This window comes from Pristis pectinata, chromosome 8 (genome assembly GCF_009764475.1).
Source record: "Pristis pectinata isolate sPriPec2 chromosome 8, sPriPec2.1.pri, whole genome shotgun sequence".
Classification (NCBI taxonomy): domain Eukaryota; kingdom Metazoa; phylum Chordata; class Chondrichthyes; order Rhinopristiformes; family Pristidae; genus Pristis; species Pristis pectinata.
In genome coordinates, this window is record NC_067412.1 from 4552525 (window position 1) to 4568883 (window position 16359).

Below are 16359 nucleotides of genomic sequence, written 5' to 3' on the forward strand. Positions count from 1 at the left end.
TCTAAATGTCAACCGGGTTGAGCAAATGATTGCAGTGTGTGGAGATTAGTGTGAGTTGAACTCATTCCCCTCTTATCTGTAGGTAACAGTTTCAGTTAGGATTGAAGTCTGGGATTGAAGTCTCAGTTTTACTGCCTGTGATGTTAAATAGGTTGAGCTTGAATTCCATTCCTAATGGGTACACCAAAACAGCACACTATTCTCATGTAGTTAGCTACAAATTAGGTCTGTACTGCTAATCCTTGAGAGGCCTTGAAGATGACGGATGTGGATCATGACAAGGGGAAAATAAGTCATGACCAATCAATATACCTGAATTTTACAAGTTCTGGCTGGAATCTTAAATGGAGGATGATGATACTTATAAGGTGCCAAATGCGTCAGATACTCTTGGTGGCTGGAAAGAATCAACCAGAGCAATTGATTTTTTTTTTGCTGGTGTGTAAATAAATAGATACATAAAGGCCTAAATATCCAGCACTGCTCTTGATGAAAGCAAGAATTGATAATTTTTTTTTACTTTTTTTAAAAAAGCACAATTTGCATATTAAACCAGTTGGGGCTTCTTGAGGACTAAAATTGCACGCAACACCAAACTGTAGCCAAATTCATGTTAGAATGTTTGATTGGCCATATTGCATTAGCAAAGACCATAAGACAGAGGAGCAGAATTCACCACTCTCTGGCTAAAGAAATTTCTCCTCATCTAAAGGGACATCCTTCTATTCTGAGGCTGTACCCTCTGGTCATAGACTCTCTCACCACTGGAAACATCCCCTCCATGTCCACTCTATCCAGGCCTTTCAATATTCGGTAGGTTTCAATGAGATCCCGCCTCATCCTTCTAAACTCCAGTGAGTACAGGCCCAGAGCCATCAAACACTCCTCATACTTTAACCCTTTCATACCTGGGATCATTCTTTTAAACCTTCTCTGGACCCTCTCCAACGCCAGCACATCCATCCTTATATATGGGGTCCAAAACTACTCACAATACTCCACGTATGGTCTGACCAACGCCTTTATAAAGCCTCAGCATTACGTCCTTGCTATTATATTCTAGTCCTATCGAAATGAATGCTAACATTGCATTTGCTTTCCTTACTACTGACTCAACCTGCAAGTTAACCTTTAGGGAATCCTGCACTAGGACTCCCAAGTTCCTTTGCACCTCTGATTTCTGAATTTGCTCCCCGTTTAGAAAATAGTCTACACCTTTATTCCTTCTACCAAAGTGAATCACTTTCCTACACTGTATTACCTCTACCACTTCTTAGCCCATTCTCCCAACCTGTTCAAGTCCTTCTGCAGACTCCCTGCTTCCTCAACACAACCTGCCCCTCCACCTATCTTTGTATCATCCACAGACTTGGCCACAAAGCCCTCAGTTCCGTCATCCAGATCATTAACATATAACGTGAAAAGTAGCAGACCCAACACCGACCCCTGGGGAACACCACTAGTCACTGGCAGCCAACTAGAAAAGGCCTCCTTTATTCCCACTCTTCGCCTTCTGCCAGTCAGCCTGTCTTCTATCCATGCTAGTACTTTTACTGTAATACCATGGGCTCCTATCTTGTTTAGTAGCCTCATGTGCAGCACCTTGTCAAAGGCCTTCTGAAAATCCAAGTAAACAACATACACTGACTCTCCTTTATCTATCCTGCATGTTACTTCCTCAAAGAATTCCAACAGGTTTGTCAGGTGAGATGTCCCCTTAAGGAAACCTATTTTATCATACGCTTCTAAGTACCCTAAAACCTCATCCTTAAAATCTTACCAACCACTGAAGTCAAGCTAACTAGCCTATAATTTCCTGTCTTTTGCCTCCCTCCCTTCTTAAGAGTTTTTCAGTCCTCTGGAACCATTCCTGACTCTAGTGATTTTTGAAAGATCACTATTAATGCCTCCACAATCTCTTCAGCTACCTCTTTCAGAACCCTGGGGTGTAGTCCATCCAGTCCAGGTGATTATCCACCTTCAGACCTTTCAGCTTTCCCAGCACCACCTTCTTAGTAATAGCAGCTACACTCACTTCTGTCCTGACTCTCTCTCGAATTTCTGGCATGTTGCTGATGTCTTCCACAGTGAAGACTGACGTAAAATACTTACTCAGTTCGTCTGCCATTTCTTTGTTCCCCATTACTACCTCTCCAGCATCATTTTCCAGTGGTCTGATGTCCACTCTTACCTCTTTTTCACTCTTTGTAACGGAAGAAAACTTATGGTATCCTCTCTTATATTATTGGCTAGCTTACCTTTATATTTCACCATTTCTCCCCTTATTGCTTCTATAGTTGCTTTCTGGTGATTTTTAAAAGCTTCCCAATCCTCAAGCTTCCCACTGATTTTTGCAATATTGCATGCCCTGTCTTTTGCTTTCATGCTGTCTTTGACTTCCCTTGTCTGCCACAGTTGCCTCATCCTCCCTTTAGAATGCTGCTTCTCCTTTGGGATGAAATGATCCTGCGTCTTCCGAACTGCTTCCAGAAACTCCTGCCATTGTTGCTCTGCCATTGTCCCTGCTAGTGTCCCCTTCCAATCAACTTTGGCCAGCTCCTCTCTCGTGCCTCTGTCATTACTTTTTACTCTACTGTAATAGCGATACATCCGATTTTAGCTTCTCCCTCTCAAACTGCAGGGTGAATTCTATCATATTATGATCACTGCCTCCTAAGGGTTCCTTAGGAGATAGTGATCATAATATCAAAGGGATCAAAGATGGGAGACTAGGGGGAAAATGTTATATTTATAGGACACTTACCTGAAAGTTCACATGCTCCTTCATGTGTATGACTTTGAAATACAGTGACTCTTATTTAGGCAAGCATAGTTTTTACAAAACAGCCAATCAGAAAAGCAATCAGTTCATCTGTTTTTGCTGGTAGTTGAGAGGGGAGGAATATTATTCAGAACATTGACTTGGTGGGCCTTTCAGCCATTGGGTCTGGACCTCCTGAGCTGTCCATTTAGTTATACAAACATGGAGCAGGAGTAGGCCATTCGCCCCTCCCCACCCACCCCCAAGCCACATTTAATAAGATCATGGCTGATTTAAATGCCTCCTCAACTCCTGTCTGCTCCAGTAACCTTTGCTTATTAAGAATCCATCTACTTCTACCTCAAAAATATTAAAGGACTCTACTTCCATTGCCCTTTGAGGGAGAGAATTCCAAACACTGACGACCCTCTGAGAGAGAGAAATTTCACCTTCTCCCTTAAAGGGCAACTGCTTTTTAGACAAAGGCTGCTCTTCTAACTTCTCCTGTATGAGGAAACGACTTCTCCACGTCCATCCTCTCAAGACTCCTCAGGATCTTGTGTTTTATTCAAGTCTCCTCTCGATCCTTTAAACTCCAGCAGATACAACCCACTCTGACTACCCTTTCTTCAAAAGGCAACATGCCCGTTCCAGGTCCTTATCTGATTGAGCTTCTCTGAACTGACTTTCATATAGTTGCATCTTTTCTTAAGTAAGGAGATCAATACTATACCCATTACTCTAGATGATATAACTGAAGCATCACCTTCCAGCTTTAGTATCGAATTCCCTTTGCAATAAATCATCTGTTGGGTTCCCAAATTATTTACTGTATCTGCTTGCTATCCTTTTGTGAATTGTGCATTAGGACACCCAAATCCCTCCTCATCTCAAAATGAACATGTTCACACTATTCTCCATTTGCCAGATCTTTGCCTGCTCACGTAATCTATGTCCCTTTGCTGTTTCCATATGTCATCTTCAGAACTTGGTTCCACTCCCCTTGCTGTGCATTGTCAAGTTGTTGGGGATGAACCGGGACAGACCCCAACCTATCTCCCTCCAAACCTCCTGATGGAATTCTGGCTGCCAGTCATTTGAAGAGTGTGCGAAACTTAAAATCGCATTCACCTATTCACATGCAAATACATTTCTCCTGAATTATTTAGCATACGCCTGTGCCACAAGATGGCAATATAAGCTGATTTGTACTTCAGTTTACATCAAACATCTGTCAAGAGTTAAAGCTGATTCTTTATTAAGTTGGTCATGGCGGCTCAGTGAATCAGAGGGCCTTTCTCATCAGAACCTAAGAAATAGAAGCTGGAGTAGGCCCTTTGCGTTTGATCTTCCATTCATCATGATTGTGGCTGATCTCGTACCTCAGTACCTCTCCTGCAACTAACCCAATATCCCTTCATTTCCCTAATGTCCAAAAATTTATAATTCTCTGTTTTGAATATACTCGGTGACTGAGCCTCCCCAGCCCTCTTGAGTAGATGTTACCAAAGATTCCCCACTCTCTGAAGACATTGCTTTTCTGACTCCTGAATAGCTGACCTGTAACACTTGTTCGATAATCCAGGAGAAACATTAACTCTGCACCGATCCTGTCAAGCCCTGTAAGAATGTTGTGTTCTTGGTCTCACTTTATTGGCTTCCAGGATTTCTATCTGCTTTCCTCTGTCCTGCCCCTGACTTACTTTGCCTGTCCTTCTTTCCTTGGATCTCTATCCAGCAGTGGGTTCTTCACCACTTGCCCCATCCCTACCCTCTGGTCTAACCTGGTTTTGTGTTTTCCCATTTATTTCCATTTCCTGGTCTTCTGCCCTTCCCTTGATTGTGTCTCTTTCCATTTAGTCTATCCAAACATAAAAATAAAGCTAAAAGTTTGTTTAGCAACAGGTTCTGTAACAAATTCTTGGTATAGCACTTAAAGGGTGTATTGTACTTCAGTAATATCAGCACCTTAATATGTCCTGAATCCTAGCTTTGGCAAACTCATTTGCGAAGAACTTCAAACACAGCTGATGCCAGGACCAGGAGAATGTTTATTATTTCTGCATGTATCTTATTTTGATATGTTCATTATTGTTTCTGGGATTTTCTATTTTTATTGAAGTTCTTCCTCAGAGCAGGTCCAAGCACAAATTCCACAATAGCAGGAAGGGAGGCTGTCATTACTTGGCAGGAAGAGGCCTTGAGTAGCACGTCAGAAGCATCTAAGTGCAGGAACGATAGGGATAGGATGCTGGGCAGAGGAGGACTGGTTAGTAAACATCCAATTGGATCAGAGCTCAAGAAAGTAAATGGGACCATTGAATACAGTGTTATCCAAGTATCCAGTATCTGCAGTTTGTTTATGCTTTTTGATGTGTTCTGAGGGATAAAGATAAATGATAAATGTTGATGTTTTACTAAAAGCTGACACTTGGGCATAGCAAAATCAAAACAATAACTAAAACTGACATAAACCCAAAGTCTCAAAGTTTTGAATGTATATACAGTATAGACTCAACAGGCTGAATGTCTTACTACCGTTCTGTAACCCAATTCTATGAAATTACCCACCCCCAAGACAGATGTACTTATTCATTCGCCCTACTGCAGTTTGTGGAATGCTGAATGCAAATTATTTTGCTTGTAAAACAGGAACTTCAGAGTTAAATGCCTGTGAATTGCTCAAATTTACTGAGTGAATGAAAGCTGTCATGAGTGCAGAATGTTAAATTAACATTTTTTGTATCTTCTTATGAAACTGTGTTACAAGTAATAAGATATTCAGAAGTAACTTAATCTAAATATTCATTGTGTTGTCTGATTTTTTTTTTAGCTGCAAGGTCTTAAAAATCTGAAGTAGATGAGAAAATAGACCTTATTTTGAATTGTATTCTATTTTGAATTGTATTCTATTTTGCAAGTCCATTTTTCACTGCTGATTAATAAATGCTTGTAAATTCTGGGGAGCTCCTGCTCATGGCTGTCCACAAAACTCATGACTATTCTCTTGTGTCTTTTAAATGATTGGATAACCCAGTGACTTGGTGGGTAGCACTTTCACCTCTGAATCATAAGGCTGTGCGTTCAAAGGTGTATGACCAGTCTGTTACAGTAGTGAGGAATGCTGCACTGCTCGAGGTGTTGTCCTTCAGCTGAGATGTTTAAGCAAAGCTTGGGTGGATGCAAATGATTACATGGTGCTATTTTGAAGAGAACAAGGGAATTATCTCTCATATCTGAGCAATATTTATCAAATCAGTTTTAGAGATGTGAAGTGATGGTTATCACTTTTTTCTCAATGTGCTTGGGAAGTACAAATAGGCTGCTATGTTTCTTGCATTACAGAAGGTAATATCTGTTTGGCAGTAGCATTGCTTGGAGCAGCATTGTAATTTTGCCTACAAACTATGGGATGATTTATTCTGATGTAATGAACTCCTTTACTATACATGATTCTTTAGCCATGTTCTTAAGCAAAGGCAATAAATATCTGGAATAGTGCACAATTCACATGATCATCTTTCCTCTAGCAGTGCTTCAGTATTAGTCTCAACTTCCGTAGAATTAACCCAAATACCACCATTACTGCAAAATTCCCTTTCCAAAAGATTTCACTTCTCCCCTTAATAAATGGTTTTCATGCAAAGATAATTGTTAAAGTATGTGTGGATGTTACCAAATGAAGAACCAATGGATTTTTCCTATGTGAATTGTTTGTGAAATGTTCGGTAATTTTATGAAAACCCACTTAGCTAGATTATTGAGTTGCCAGTTAATGTCCGAAAGATTTAACTTCTCTTGATCTGTCTGCAGAAGTGAGCATCCTTGGGGATGCAGTGATTTTTTTTTTTCTTTTGAAGCTGGATGCAAATTCCTTTAAGGAGAAGTGATCTGTTGTGAGTGGAGGAAGAGTAGAGAAATAATGGTGTGCTGCTCAGAGTAAAAATACTTTATAATTTTAAATTAAACACAGCAAGACTTTCCAAAGACCTGGACCCAAATTCTTGATCCCTTTGCCAATGGGATTCGTTTATCTATATCAACTCTGCCTGTACACTTCATGATTTTAAATCCTTCCATCAGATACCTTTTGCAGCAATCTGTGTTCCCAAAGAGTACAACTGCAGCTTCTCTGGTCTGCCATGTAGCTAAAGTTCCTCACTTCAGAATATTTTATGTAAATCTCTTCTGTACCGTCTTTGAGATGTTCACATTTTTTCTGAAATGTGGTGCTCAAAGCGGGACATAATATAAAGCTTCATCATGACTTCCTTATTCTTGTGCCTCTGGACGTAAAACACAGGATTTTTTTTTAAAAAATCACACTGTAAACCTGCCCTGTCACTTTTAATTGAAGTTTAGTTTATTTGTTTAGTTTTCTTTGTTCTGTACCACTTTGGGACTTGTCGTCTTATTCTTCCTATCAAAATATAGCACTTCACATTGCTCTGCATTAAATTTCATCTGCCACTTTTCTGTACCCTCCACCAGCCTACGTCCCTCCCGTTGAAGTCAATTGTCATCCTTTTCACAGCGCACCAACCCTCTAAGCTGTGTGCTCTCTGCAGGAAATTGTGCCTTGTGCAGGCAACTCCAAATCCTTACATTTAGTGGAGCAATGGTCCAAATATCAATTCCTGGAGAACTGCATTATACACTTCCCTCCAGTTTGAAAAGTAACCTTTCACTACTACTGTCTATTACCTGTTACTTGGCCAATTTTCTATCTATTCCATGGCCAAACTGATATCTGGCACCTTATCAAGCGCATTGTGAAAGGCCATAGATACAACATTTCCCTCATCAACCCTCGGTTACTTCATCAACAAATTCTAGCAAGATAGTTAGATAAGATTGGCTCTTAATAAATCCATGCTGGCTTTACTGCATGATCCAAACTTGTCTAAGTGATTGTTGGTACCATCCCTGAGATGTGTATATATATTTGGAATTTTCTTTTTGTGCCAAGATTAAACTGGTTTGTAATTTATCCAGCATCCTCTTTTGAACATGGGTGTTTTGAACATGTGCAGTTTTCTAGTCCTCTGGCATTGCCCCTGAATCTATAAAAGCATAGGCCCTGGCCATAATTTTCCAAGCAATTTTCTCTCTCATTTCCTTCAGCATCCCATCTGAACTGGGTAATTTATTCATTTCAAGTTCACCAAGTCTCTCTGCTAACTTCTCTATCCATTTTTAGCCATCTAGAATCTCAGTTCTTTGCTTTGTTACTACATGGCCTTTGCTGAAAATCCAACAATATCTTCTTGCTCGGTGAAAACTGATATAAAGTCTCATTGAAGCCCTCTGCACTCATGAGTAACTTTCCTTTTTGTTCTCTGATTGGCCTGACATCTCCTCTTACAACTCTTTTCCCGTTCACATGCCTTTAAATAGGTTAGGATTCCTTTTTCAGTTTGCTCAGTCTTTTCTAGTGCCTTCTGTTTGCCTCTCACTTCCTTTCTGTAATCAGCTCAGTGTTCACTTGTGTTAATAACATGACATCTGTCATGTACTCTTTTCTTCCTGTTCTATATTGTTCTCTTTGGTCACCCCTGAAGCTCTGGCTTTAATTTTCAAACCCTTCTCTTTCATGAGAATGTAGGTAGATCTTGCTGAAATGTTTCCACTTTTAAGGCCTTCCATTGTTCAATCAGTTTTGCCCGCCAAACTCTGATTCCAGATTACTTGGGCCTGTTCTCTTATCCCATTGAAACAGGCTATTCTCCAGTATATTGTTTTTTTACCATAATGTTGACTGTTTCCCTTTTTTTTGTAAATATTCCAGACCTTGTATTATGACTAATGTTTCCTAGATGCTTCTTCACTGATATTTTCTCCATTTGTATTCTTCACGACATAGGAAGAGCTATTAAGTCCAAGCCAGCTCTCTGAAGATTCCATCAGCCTCATTTCCCACCAGCCTCCCCCCCACCCCCCACATCTCCCTGTAACCTATTCTCACTTGCCCACCAACTTCCTCTGATTCTTCTACCAGTGGCCTACACGGGTAGTTTACAGTAGCTAATTAACCTACTAGCAAGCATATCTTAAGGACGTGGAGCATCTGGGGAAACCCACATGGCCACAGAGCTCGAGCAGATGTCACACAGACAGCACTGGAGGTCAGGGTTGAATCTTGGCCTGGCCTAGTTCAGAGTCCAGCAATGTAATCTTCCTCCTTGAGCCTGAAGCATACTGACAAAGTTCTTGTGAATAGAAATCCTCTACCTCCTAGCTTCTGATATTATTAGTATCCCAGTTTGTATTGAGATATCTTGAGATCCCCCATTATGATTACTCGATGGCTTTTGTACACTTCCCAGCAAATTTTCTGCTCAGTATGCTTCCCAATAATTGGCAACCTATAATGTAGTCCCATTAGTGCAATTATACCTCTATTGTTTCTTCTAAACAGGGCTTGTGTCTTGATATGTTCCAGGACATCCTTTCTCACTAGCACTGCACCCTGCTTTCATGCCCTGTGTCACCACCCCCCCAAACCTGCTTTATGTCCAGAATATTTAGCATTTGTTCCTGTCCTGCTTTAAGCCAAATCGCTAGTGAAGCCAGATTTGTGATGAGTAAAGATAGTCCTGAATTCTTTGAGCCAGACTGTATCCAGTTCCACTGGAGATAATTGTTACACTGATAAGTCATTGATTGAGTGTGCTCAAGTACCTAATGTTATTTTCTTTTCTGTTCCCTTTCTCCCATTCGCGCACTGCTCCTGCTTTGATGCATCTCCATCTCACCAGTGATTTAGCACTACGGAACTGTTTTCTCACAACAGATTTGACAGTAAAAATCGGTGATTATGGCATAGGATTCAGCCGGTACAGGTAAGCACTTAGCTCCTTGGGAGCTTTTTAGCCTCGTGCCAATACTCTTCTGAAGTGCATTTATTGGTAGTGGTTAGACTCGTTGTGCTTTAAGGCAAAATTTTTGCATTGTGAGTAACTGAATTGTGTATAGCTAAAAATGTAAAAATTGGTGCACCAAGAAATATTGAGTTAGATTATAAAGTATATCCCAGTGATTTATTAACTTGAGGTATTTAAGAGACTGTCACAGGGAAATTTTACTTTGGTGACAGCAACGGTGTTAAATGACGTGGCTTTATAAACTCTGCATTTCTAAACATGCGTTCAGTGGAAATTAGTTATGTTTGGTCCTAAACTTAAAATGTTGTAAATTATTGTTGATATTGAACTTGTTTCAAGCCCTGTACTTTTACAATAATTATTCGTTGTAGTTAAGTATGTCTCTGGGGTACCAGACTTCTTTCAATCACTTGATACGACTTTTACCTACCCCTTTGCTGTGATCAGCTAATAATATATTGTGAAGATCGGGTGGTTTGGAATATAACCAGCATTGAACATAACAGTACTAAAAATTTATCAAGGTGGAAAATAATATATTTATTCTTTTACATTTTTATAGTGCTTTGTGCAGCATGCAGTTGCATCTTTAGATTATATCAACTGTATGCAGTTGCATCTTTAGATTGTATCTACAATGTTATCCACTAATGTCTTAAGCTGTGGGTGAAAAGGAATACATGAATGTAATAAAGCTGGTTCTGTCGCCCCTACTGCCTCAATTTTCCCATAGTGCACAGTGACATTAACTATGTTCTTACTTAAAAAGAACTGCCTACTGTTTGCATCTATATTTGGGCTCGTTTTTGCTACATAATTTTATCATTCATAATTTTATTAAATCTGCTGGTTACGGGATGATTTGTGCAGTGGGCAATTGCCTTAGGTTTCATTTTTTTTATATATTTAAAAAAAAATGGTTTCTCCTTGTATTCAACATTGTTATAGTCCTTGCATGAGGTAACGTGTGCTTACACTGTGAAATGTGATACGTTATCTTGCTGCAGATACTTTTAGGTCATCCTGAGATTGTGAAAGGTGTGACAGAAATAAGCCTTTGTTTTATCTTTAGTTTCATTTCAATGTCTGATTATTACTCGTCTCTTTTCGAATTCCACTCTTATGGAATCCAGCCCTCTTTACAAGAATGTTGTCACGTGGTCATGGGAAGGCATCTGGAAGTGATGAGATGTAACATAAATGGGAATAAATTTGGTCATTTGTGTCCCTCACTGCAAAAGAAACTGCTATCTAGTTCACTACCATTCTTCAGGAGAGTGAGCCAGCCTAAGTGAATCCTACAGAGTAAGCAGTCCTTAAGTGACTTACAAAGGCAGGCTTGCATTTCAGTGAAATTTAAATATTGGGTTTAACAATAAAATGATCTTAACACGTTGTTTGGAACTTTGCAATAAATTCATTTGCAAGTGTCGTATATGTGTCTTATGCACATTAAACTGGTGCTATTTTGCAAAAGGTCAGAAAACTGCAAGTATCATCATTTGTTAAATTCAAGTCTTTTTTTTCCCTAACCTAGGAGGACTATATTGTAAGCAATGATGGTCAATATATTCCTTTGCGCTGGATTTCACCTGAGCTTGTAGGTGATGTTTATGGGAGTATGGTAGTAGCAGAACAGACGAGACACAGCAATATTTGGTAAGCTTGCAATGATGCCTTTTGCTTTGAAATAACTTTTTCATTGTTTCCCTATCCTTAACCCACAAAGGTACCACCCAGCTAGAAGTTGATTGTACTGAACAAACATTGAAGGGTAGTACGGACTCAGCAACAATTTTACATTTCACTCATTCTAGTGGTCTTGGCACATAGCGACAAAAGCAAAGACTGAGGAGGTTGGAAATCTGAAATAATAACAAATTGCTAGAAATGCACAGCAGATCAGGCAGCGTCCATGGAGAGTTTCTCATTCTAGCCTCTGATTGAGGTTATCTAAAATCATCTGCAGATGTCCTCATTTGCTTCCAATCCCATTCACCCATCCTCTGTACTTGGTCACCTATACTGATTCCTTGGCTAAGCAATACCTTGGTTTTTTAAATTTTCATCCTTATTTTAAAATTGCCCTCCTATATCTTTATGCCTCCTTAAACCCTAGAATCCTCCAAGATGTACAAACTGATCCCAATCCGCCCTCTTAACTTCGAATTTATTTGTTCCGCCACTTTCCCACAATGCTTTCAGCTGTTGTAGCTATCTCTGGAATTCCCATCTTAATCTTTCTGTCTCTCAACCTCCTTTCCACCTTAAAATCATACCTCCCTAACCCACCCTTTCTCCTCTGTCTTAATGTTATCGTATAAGGTGCAGTGTGTATTTTTGTTTGACTAGTGCTCCCAGAAGCTCCTTGGACCTTTTGTTGCCTCCTAAATGGGGAAAAAGAAAGAGATTAAGTTCTAATGGAAGGGCATCAAAGCGAAGTGGTAACTCTTGTACCTTTCTCTATGTAATAGTGCCTTTCCAATTTTTCATTTTTATAATATGACATCTTGTTTGTTATCAATGTTAATTTGGAAAGAGATCCCATTTATTTTTATGAGGGACATAAACAAGTTGTTCCAAAAAGCATGTTAGGATAAACCCAGTAAGTACGTAAGCAGTTTAACCTCCAATAGAGGAAGTCCTGGAAACAATCATCTTGTGTAGAACTGTCAATCACTTGGTGTGTGCATTGATTAGAGAAAGGCTGTATGGATTTTTTTATTTCAAGAAAATAATGTTTAATTCTTGTGCTAAAATTTTATTTGATTTCTGAGGGAAATATTAATTGATGTGGTATAAATAACCTTCCAGAAGGCATTTGATAAGGTGCCACGTTATTGGCAAGATTAATGCCATGCAATAATAGAATCTGGCATCATGGGTTTAAATAGAAAATTGGCTAAGTAACAACTGGCTCGCTGCAATAGCAGCCTTCATTTGTTCCTGATTTCCAGTGCTATCTATGTGGAGTTGCACGTTTCCCCTGTGACTGCATGAATTTCCCGGGTGCTCTAGTTATCTTCCAATGTGCCTGTTGTAGGTTAATTGGTACTGTAAATTGCTCCTGGTGTAGGAGAATGGTGTGAGTGTGAGTATAGTTGATGGGCATGAGTGAGAATAGGTGCAGGGAAATAAGCAGCAGGATGGGATTTCTCTGAGAGCTGGTATGGACTTGATGGGCAAATGGCAGCTTCCTGTATTGTGAGAAATATGCTGGCACATCCTAAAGACGTGCAGGTTTGTAGGTTAATTGGCTACTGCAGATTGCCCCTGGTACATAGATGAGTGGTAGACTTTGGGAAGAGCTGATGGCAATGTAGGAGGAATGGAATAAGATTCGTGTAAATGGCAGTGTAGGAGGAATGGAATAAGATTCGTGTAAATGGGTGTTTAATGATTTGCAGATACTCAGTGGGCCTAAGAGTCTGTCTCTGTGCTGTATAACAGTAACGTTTTTCTGCTGTATGACAGTAGCAGTATTTTGAACTGGAGGGAAATATACTTTGGAATTCCACGGAGATCAATACTAGGACCACTGATTCTCTGAAAATATTTTAATGATTTGGACATGAATGTAAGGAGAACAATTTTCAGATTTGCACAGATACAAAACTTAAGTGTAGTGATCAACACACAAAATGCTGGAGGGACTCGGCAGATCAGGCAGCATCTATGGAGGGAAATGGACAGTCGACGTTTCAGGTCGAGACCTTCATCAGGACTGGAAAGGAAGAAAGGGGAGATGACCAGTATAAAAAGGTGGGGGGGGGGAAGGGGTGGAGCACGAGCTGGTGGGTGATAGGTGGATCCAGGTGAGGGGGTGATAGTAGGCAGGTGGGAGAAGGGGGAGAGTGGGAATGATATAAGAGGTTGGGAGGTGATAGGTGGGCTGAAGAAGATGGAATCTGACAGGAGAGGACAGTGGACCGTGGAATAAAGGGAAGGAGGTGAGGAGGGGAACCGGTGGGAGGAACGTGTTGGTGATGGGCAGGTGGAAAGGGGAAAGAGAGAGGGTGATGGAGCTGGTGGGATAAGGGGAAAAAGGGGCGATGGGGGAGTGGTTATGGAAGAGAAATCAATGTTCATGCCACCAGGTTGGAGACTATCAAGGTGGAATATGAGGTGTTGTTCCTCTAATCTGCGTCAAACCTCAACTTGGCAGCAGAGGAGGCCCATGGACAGACGTGTCGATGTGGGAATGGGAAGTGGAATTAAAATGGCTGGCCACCAGGCGATCCCAGCTGTTACAGCGAACAGAGCAAAGGTGCTTGACAGAGCAATTCCCCCAATCTGCCTGAGTGTAGTGAACTTGTGAGGAAGATAGTTAATAGACGTTACGGCACGCTAGAGAAATGGGAGATAAGTATCTGAGGAAACTTAATGTTGAGAAATGTGAGGCATTACATCTGGTCCAAAAGAATGAGAAAAGGCAATATAAAATAGAAGCACAATACTAAAAGTGCTACAAAAACAGAAAGGTCAGTGGGGTTGGGGGCCGGCGTGGTGGGGGAAGATATGTGCATAGTTTGAAAGTAGGAGGCTAGATTAAAAAAAACATAGAATCCTGGATTTAAGTAGAATCAAAGAGTAAGGAAGCATATAAACTTTGGATCAGGATTGTTGTGTCCAGTCTGGGTACCAGTCTTCAGGAAAAATGTGAAGGGTTTTGAGAAGGTGCAGATGAGGTGTACTAAAATGATTCCAGCTTGAGGAACATTGGCTGGGGTTATTCTTGGAACAGAGGAGATTGCAAAGGATCTGTTAGATATATTTAAAACCATGAAGTGTATAGACAAAATAGAAAGTATTGCCGTTGGCTAGGATCAAGCAATAGTGGACACAGAATGAAGGTCACCAGCTAAATTGAAATGAAGGAACTTCATGCAGCAAGTGGTTAGGGTCTGAAATGCACAGCCAGGAGTAATATTGGAGGCAGATGCTTTTTTTTTAAAAAAAAAGCTGAATGAGTAACTGAAAGGAAAGAACTTGCATGGCTGTGGGAAAAGAGCAAGGGAATGAGAGCAACTAAATTGTTCTTGCATAAAGCCAGTAAAAAAAACTCCAAATGGTTTCCTTCCATGCATTAACCTGTGATTCTGTGAACTGCTGCAAGCCTGTATCCTGTAGACATAATTGTATTTTGTGTATGAGGAATATCTTGAGTGGTGAAGGTAATGCATTTCTCTCTCTTGATCAACCATCCCTTTTTATCTTCCTTTTTTATAGGTCTTTGGGTGTTGTGTTGTGGGAGTTATTTGAGAGTGCCAGCCAGCCCTACATGCACCTTTCTGACAAAGAGGTGCTAATCTTTGTTATAAAGGAACAACAAATTAAACTCCCTAAACCTCAGCTGGAGTTGACTCACTCTGACAGATGGTAATTGCTTGGTTTTATAGCTTTATATATTTTGAAATGTAATTCCCACTGTTGTACCTGTGTTAGTCATAGGGCTTATGTAGACAAGGCACTGTTGCTAAGAAACAAAGATGCATGATATGCTTATCTGACATTAAAATGTCTGCATCTGTTTATTTTATAAACCTGCAGAGTCAAAAATATATTAAGTAAATCTGTTCTCTAGAATGAATCTGCGTCAGTGTTATCAGATTGAAACCACAATTGCATTATTGTGTCTGCCAGTAAGATAAGGTAGGGTGGGGGGGGGGGGGGGAGGAGGGAGTTAATTGTCTGTTTGAAGGTAGCCCCTCAAGGTGAAGTGCTAGTACAACATATAAACTAGAAGTTAGACAGTTGTCCTGTACAGATTAAAATATGGCCTGTATAAGAATGATCCTAAACAATGGATGACTTCTGTTTGAAGGTAAGAGGAGAAATGTAAATTCAGTATTTGGTTTCCAAGAATTAAAGGGGTGGCATTTTTCTATGTAAATTCACTAACTTGGCGATAATGCTGTTGAGGTATAGTAAACCTTTACAAATTTGTAATTATACAGCATGATGTATATTGCAACAACTCCCACAACTACGGGAGGGAGCTTGCAGTGACATTGCATGTTGCTATTCATCGTGTCCAAGTACCGTGGGTTAGAAGCTTCAAGGAACAACTTGTGCTTGAGCTGTGGTTGGGTTCAAGGTACTATGTTACAAAATCAGGAAGGAACGATGCCTTTCCCTAATCTCCTTTAGGAGACATTAGTGATATTTGATTCAGCAATGTATGCGAGTAGAGGGAGTGCCCTTTCTGGCACCTCATTGATTCCATTGCCATAGATCTCTTGTAGCCTTTGGATTGCAGGCCTACAGCTAGAAAATAGAGATCTGGATTAATTGGATAACTCTGGCAAAGAGCCACATGGACAGACTGTGGTACACCTGTACTGCATTGTTTTGTGGAAATGTATGGCAGATAAAGGTTAACTGGTTCATCAAGGCTATTGCATTCAGCTGTAATGTGTGCCATCCATTTTGTGATCCTCCATCCTCCCATGTCATCTCCTCAGAAGCATAAAACATTGAAGGAAATTCATCTCTGATTTCCAAAGGCAATCAAATAATTTCTGGTAAACTACTATGACTTGGAGAAGTATCCTCCATTCCCTATTACCACTTTCCACCATACCAACTTCCTATTCTTAACAATATTAATCACAGGAATTTGCTCTGTCGCTTTTTCAATATTTGCAGGCAGATTTCACGCTTTGTACAGACAGTCTCCACAGCCTGTACTGTTAATCAAAGCCTCATTGGCAA

General features: G+C 40.2%; 1 protein-coding gene across 1 annotated transcript in view; it reads left to right on the forward strand.

The window, feature by feature from the left end:
- Nucleotides 1-16359, forward strand: part of lmtk2 (lemur tyrosine kinase 2) — a 104212-nt gene that overhangs the window by 64557 nt on the left and 23296 nt on the right. Inside the window, 3 exon segments of the mRNA XM_052021233.1 lie at nt 9520-9607; nt 11186-11304; nt 14875-15024. Of these exon segments, the coding sequence (XP_051877193.1) occupies nt 9520-9607; nt 11186-11304; nt 14875-15024 (357 nt within the window).